Genomic DNA, 6,245 nt, shown 5'->3' on the forward strand with positions numbered 1-6,245 from the left:
ATGATGCCGAGCGCGCTCTGCTTCACCTCAATCCCTAGGTAGAAACTGAGCAATCCTAGGTCAGACATCTTAAATAGGTTTCACATCTCACCCTTGAACTTGTTGATATCCTCGGCGTCTGACCCGGTGATCACCAGGTCGTCCACGTACACGCCAACGACGAGGCACGAGGTCGTCATGCCCCGAGCGTACACCGCGTGCTCTGACGGGCACCGCATGAAGCCTAGCTCGGCCAGACACGTGTCCAGCTTGGTGTTCCAGGCCCTGGGTGCCTTCTTGAGCCCGTACAATGCCAAGTGCTCCTTGCCGGCGGCTTCGAATACGGGCGGCTGCTGCACGTACACCTCCTCCGCGAGCTCGCCGTTCAGGAAGGCGGACTTGACGTCCATGTGGTGAACGACCCAGCCCGCGTTTGCAGCGAGCGCCAGCACTATCCACACGGACTCAAGGCGAGCCACCGGCGCGAACACCTCGTCGTAGTCGATACCATGCTGCTGGACATAGCCCTTGGCCACCAGACGGGCCTTGTGCTTGAGCACTTCTCCTTGGGCGTCCTTCTTGACTTTGAAGACCCACTTCAAACTGATCGCGAGGTGCCCCGGCGGGAGCATGGTGAGATGCCACGTCTGGTTGTCCTCGATCGAGGCCATCTCCTTGATCATGGCTCGCCGCCAGTTCACCTCCTGCTCCGCTTCTGAAAACGAGGCAGGCTCCTCTGCGGTGAGGAAGTGCAACTCCTCGTCGGGGTCATTCGCCGGACCGAAGTCTAGCATGTTCTGCAGGGTGCGGAACCGGTGCTCGTGCTCCGCATCATCAGCCGCGCCGAGAATGTTGTCGCTGAACGACGTCGGCGGCGACACCAGTTCCACCCCTCCTGGGCTGACCGGTGCTAGAGTAGCCTACCCTGGGTATGACGACGCTGCAGACGATGTTGCCGGGGACATTGGTGGTGTGGGCGGAGGCGAGGTGGCCGCTCCATCTTCTTTTGACGCCCCTGGAGCTCTGCTCGCAAGGTGTTCGATCACGAAGGTGTCGGCGCCGCTGAACAAGTTCACGACGTCCTCTTCTGCATTCCAGTTCCACCGAGCCCCTTCGTCAAAGATGGCGTCGCGGGTGATGTGCATGCGCCTCGTTGCAGGGTTGTAGGCTCGGTAGCCCTTTGTTCCTTGCTCGTTGCCGACGAAGATCATGGGCCGGCTACGATCGTCAAGTTTCTTCAGGTCGGGGCGCGTGTCCCTCACGTGCACCACGCATCCGAAAGTGCGTAGGAAATGCACATTCGGTTTGCGCCCGTGCCACGCCTCGAACGGCCTCTGCCCATCCAGGCTCTTCGTCGGCGACCGGTTCAGAAGGAAAACCGCCGTGGTGACGGCCTCTCCCCAGAACTCACCAGGCACAACTTTGCCTTCAGCAAGCTCCGAGCCATGCCCACCACCATGCCATTGCGCCGCTCAACCACGCCATTCTGTTGCGGCGAGTACGGCGCAGTGAGGTGCCACGCCACCCCAAGCTCAACGCAATAGGCCGTGAACGAGCCCGATGTGAACTCGCCGCCCCGATCCATTCACAGCGTCTTCAGTTTGCATCCGGACTCGGACTCCGCGCTCGCCTGGATGCGCTGAATTGCTGTGGCCGCCTCGTCCTTGGATGCGAGCAACACGAGCCACATGTAGCGCGTCACGTCGTCCACCGGGAGGAGGAAGTACTTCTTCCCGCTTGGAGTCGCCGGTGTGATCGGCCCGTAGAGGTCGTTGTGCACCAGCTCGAGCCGTTCCACGACACGATACCTCGCCTGCTGCGCGAACGATGCCCGCCGCTGCTTGCCGGCCAGGCACGCGTCGCACAGCTGGTCCGCTTGCTCGATCAGAGGCATGCCGCGCACCATGCCCTGCCGCGCACCATGCCCTGCCGCGCCAGTTTGCGCTAAGCGTCGAAGTTCAGATGGACCGCCACATCCACGCCTCATCTGATCCACTCTGGGCTGCAAGACACACAGGCTGTGCGATGTGGAGAGCTATGGTGTACAGACGATTCGGTGCCCTGTTTACCTTGGCGAGCAGACGGCGTTGCCGGTCGCGCACATGCAGTACGCCTCCCTGGATCAGCACCTGGCAGCCGCTCTCATCGAGCTGGCCCAGGCTGATGATGTGTGTGCGCAGGCGAGGAATGCAGTACACCCCCGTGATCGCGAGGTGCTCGCCAGTATTGCACACCAGGAGGATCATCCCTCGACTGTAGATGCTGACGACGGAGTCGTCGCCGAACTTGACACTCCCATGAACGCCCGTGTCGAGCTCGACGAACGCCGAGCGATCGCCTGTCATGTGGTTGGACGCGCCCGTGTCCAGGTACCATAGCCCACGGCGGGTGCCGTCCTCGGCCCCGAGGTTGGCTTGCACCGAGTTCTCGACGAGGTGGACTGGCGCCACGTGCACGTCGTTGCCGCCGCAGTCGAACAGGCCACAAACCTGGGCCCTCAGCAGCCCAGGTTCTTCATCCTCCGCGCCTGCCTGCGCGAGATTGGCCTGCTCCTTGACACGGTTCTTGCACTCGCGCGCCCAGTGTCCTACCTGCTTGTAGTAACGGCATATATCTTTGGATCTATCTCCGCTGCTGGTGCCGCGTCCCGCGCTCTGGCCACGGCCACCGCGTCCGTGGCCGCGCTCGTTGCTGCCTGAAGAGCCGTCGCCCTCACGCAGCTTGAGACACGCAAACCACTCCTCCTCTACGAGGAGCAGCCTGCCATTGCTGTCCCCGGCGCCGGGTGCCGCGTCCAGCTCGTATCTCTCCTCGGCGGCCTTGAGCCGCCCGATCAACTCCTCGAGAGCCAGTGTGTTGAGGTCGACCAAGGTCTCGATCGCGCACACATCTGCAATTACGCCTTGGGGACGATCGAGAGGAACTTGCGGACGACGGCAGGCTCACCGATCTTGTCACCTAGCAACTCAAGTTGAGTGACCAGAGAAGACAGGCGCATACCGAAATCGTCGATGCTCTCGCCGTCGTTGAACTTGATCGCCTCGTACTGATGACGCAGTGACGTCGCCTTGGCCTCGCGCACACGTGCTACACCCAGCCGCATTGTCTTGATCGTGCCCCAGGCGTCCTTCGCCGTGGGCTTCACAGCGAGCGTGGACACCATCTCCGGCAGCACGGATCGCAACGGGCACTCCATTGCCGTGCGGTCCGTCTCGCGCTCCCGAGTCCCGTTGTTGACGGCGACCCAGAGCTGGCGCGCCTCCAGCATGACTTGCATCAGGAGGGCCCAATCGGTGTAGTTGGTGCGCGTCAGCATGGGCCAGGCCCCGCCGGTGTCGCAGACGACGCGCTGGTGTACGACCACGGCGCCGCCGCCGCTGTTCCCTGAATCCACAATGCTCTTCCCCGGGTCCTGCCATCTCCACAGGCCACCGAGCGAACCAGCTCTGATGCCAATTGTCAGACAAGCCTTGCGACTACAATCGCCGGAGTTGGGGAAGAGGAAAGTGTGAGAGAGAGAGGTTTTGTGCTGCGTGCAACATAGCAGCTTTTCTGTTTCTCTTCCTTTTATTCAGTCATACAAGATCTAACTGAAAACGAAAAACGGGGCACGAACAGGTCGCGAGTGCTGCCATCCCAACACTCCCCACTCGTCGCCCGTCATGGCGCCGTGACCGTTCTGTCCTGCCATCCCACGATCGGGTCAGGGCGCCGCAAACTTAGCTAGCTACTGCCGAGTCGCAGCTCGGTTATTGACTGACGAAACTGAAGAAACCTAGCTAGTGTCGAAACTGAAACTGTTCGACACCTAAAACCCTACTGAAACCTGAAACTGAAGATTATGACAACACTTCGCGCGTAATTGAGAGAGAGCCTGGAAGTGGAGGCTGAACTCCAACGCGGCTGGAGGCTGCCCGAGGCCATTCGGCGGACGCTCCTGCCCACTTGGAGAGCAGCAAAGCATGGAAGATCTCTTTGACGGTGGTCGGACAGTGTGCAACGCAGGATCTCCGGGTGCAGCGCGTGCGCCAAGAACGGCTGGAGGCCACAGTGGGCGGTGAGTGTTTGTTGCTAATAGTGTTTGCCCTCGTTCTCCTGCTTGACACGCATTATATCACCACTTGTATGCGCAGTTGTGTTGCTTGCTTCGCTCACTGAGCTCGTCGCGGTCTGGCGTTGTTTCGTCTACCCTTGACTGGATGGCCGAGGCGTTGGCGTGAGCGGATGGGGCCTAGTGGGTTGGAGAAGTTGGGAGTGACAATGTCAAATAGCTCGGCGCGCGTATGCCACTGGCAGCTCAGCGTCTGATGGATCTGCACGAGGCCGTGGTGACCACTGGCGCGCAGTATGTGATGGTGAGGCTACGAGCGTGCCATCCAGGCTGGTCTGCCCATGAATTGTTACCACGGAGCGGGAGGACCGCCCAGCGCAAAGCTTTTATGGTGACGTAGAGTTGGTTGCGGCGTTCGCCGCCGAGGAGAGTCGCCATGAGGCCTGAACTGTTGTCCTGAAAACAAAGTATCTCGCAACTTTCTTTGCGACACTTATCAATACGACCTCATTTGTTTGCTTTTTGTTGTTTGAAAAACAAAATATATTGATAGGTTTTATTTATGCCATAAAGGCGGTGAAGTGCCTCTGTTCTTGTTAGGAACAGAGATACCATTTTGTGTTGGTTGACGTCGTAGGCGTATTTAGTGAGCTCGGCATGACCAGAATGCCATATTTAGTCGTCCGACATCCTCGATGATTTCTCTCCTCAAGGGAAGGAATACCAATAAAATTGTATCGATGCATCCCCAGAGCACGAAGTTGTGGGAGGTCAGTAGAAGAAACGTCCACAAGGTTCTGGATAGAAAAGTAGGAACGTATGATGCAACCTTCGGGTGGAGCTGTGGGGAGGTCCACTTATAGCGATGGAGCCCCCGGTTCCATTAACAAAGAGATACATTTGTTCTTCTATGATTTGTCTATCCCAAGGGGTTTAGGAAAGTGTTTGTGCTGAATAGTTGTGTGACATGTTTATTTAGCAAACTATAAAAGGGAAATGAAAAGGTGTGGGAGGTCTCTATGATCTCCTTATTTTTCAACCTGATTCTGTTTGACCTAAATATACATGAGATGCAGATATGCAGTTTATTTATGCAGAAAGTATGTAATACTTAGATGGCTATGCATAAAATAAACAAAGATGCTCAGCATTCCAGGGTCACGATGTGATCCGACCTATTTTCTTGTTGCAGAGGTAGTAGGCCCCATTGTTGAGGACCTCGTGGACGATGTAGGGTCCCTCTCATGGAGAGGAAATCTTGTTTTTGCATGGCTTCTGCTTGAAGCGTAGGACAAGGTCGCCGACGTTGAACTCGCGTTATCGCACACGCCAACCTTGGTATTGGCACACCTTCTGTTGGTAGATGGTGCGCTCGAGGGTGAGGAGGTGTGCCTCTTCCTTTGTAGTGATGTTGTCCTTCCTACTTTCTTCGGCAGCCTCTTCCTCATATGTGCGGACCCATGGCAAACCGTATTCGATGTCTGATGGGAGAATTGCTTCTGCTCCATATACCATAAAAATGGTGTCTAGCCGATGGACTTAGTTCGGCGTCGTGCGCAAGCTCCAGAGGGCGGAGGGATGCTCCTCCCCCCAGTTACCTTTTTCTTGTATAAGGGGTGTTATGAGCCTTGGCTTTAGACCTTGCATGATCAGTCCATTGGGCTATTCGACCTGTTCATTGGATTGAGGGTGGGCAACTGATGCATATATGTGGATCTGTCTCTTGTGACTAAAATCCTTGAACACTAAGGCGGTGAAGTTGGACCCGTTATCAGCAATGATGGTATGTGGGATGCCGAAGCGGTGGATGAGCCCCGAGACAAACTTGACTACCATGTACGTCTCTGCATTTGTTACTGGTTTGGCCTCTATCCACTTGGTGGACTTGTCAATTGTCACCGGCAGGAACTTGTGTCCTCCTAGCGAAGGTGGGAGCTTGCCGACCAAGTCCAACCCCCATACCACAAACGGGCATGTCAATGGGATTTTTTTCAATGTTGTTGCTGGCATGTGGGTCTTGTTGGTGAAGCGCTGGCAACCATCATAGCACCAGACTATCTCCTCGGCATCACATATTTTGTGGGGCCAAAAGAAACCATGGCGGAAGGCCTTCCCCGCAATTGTTTTGGGGCCTGCGTGATGCTTGCAAGCCCCCGCGTATATATATTGCAGTAGCTTCTTGCCCTCTTCTTCAGTGACGCGGCGCTAAAAAACG

The 6,245-nt window shown here is 56.9% G+C and overlaps 2 protein-coding genes across 2 annotated transcripts; both read right to left on the reverse strand.

Annotated features, from left to right (window-relative positions):
* Nucleotides 1-1,937: 1,937 nt before the first annotated feature.
* LOC147976007 (uncharacterized) lies at nt 1,938-4,468 on the reverse strand. The gene is made up of 3 exons (XM_087520680.1): nt 4,384-4,468; nt 2,980-3,543; nt 1,938-2,869 (listed from the first exon to the last, which is right to left on the reverse strand). The coding sequence occupies exons 1-3, from the start codon at nt 4,466-4,468 to the stop codon at nt 1,938-1,940; spliced, it is 1,581 nt and encodes a 526-aa protein (XP_087376806.1).
* A 1,224-nt stretch (nt 4,469-5,692) lies between these two features.
* Nucleotides 5,693-6,040, reverse strand: LOC147976008 (uncharacterized). The gene has a single exon (XM_087520681.1). It carries the CDS (start codon nt 6,038-6,040, stop codon nt 5,693-5,695), a length of 348 nt encoding a protein of 115 aa, XP_087376807.1.
* Between the last annotated feature and the right edge of the window lie 205 nt (nt 6,041-6,245).

Source organism: Triticum urartu, chromosome 4A (genome assembly GCF_056163025.1).
Source record: "Triticum urartu cultivar PI428250 chromosome 4A, HENAU_Tu73, whole genome shotgun sequence".
NCBI lineage: Eukaryota > Viridiplantae > Streptophyta > Magnoliopsida > Poales > Poaceae > Triticum > Triticum urartu.

Excerpts from the sequence above, each read along its gene's own strand:
- LOC147976007 (XM_087520680.1), bottom strand. The coding sequence starts at position 4,468 with ATGGCGACTCTCCTCGGCGGCGAACGCCGCAACCAACTCTACGTCACC. Across the intron at positions 3,544-4,383 it reads GGCGGTCCTCCCGCTCCGTG|GAAGAGAAACAGAAAAGCTG; the intron begins GTAACAATTCAT and ends ACTGAATAAAAG. Across the intron at positions 2,870-2,979 it reads CGAGAGCATCGACGATTTCG|ATGTGTGCGCGATCGAGACC; the intron begins GTATGCGCCTGT and ends GCGTAATTGCAG.
- LOC147976008 (XM_087520681.1), bottom strand. The coding sequence starts at position 6,040 with ATGCCAGCAACAACATTGAAAAAAATCCCATTGACATGCCCGTTTGTG.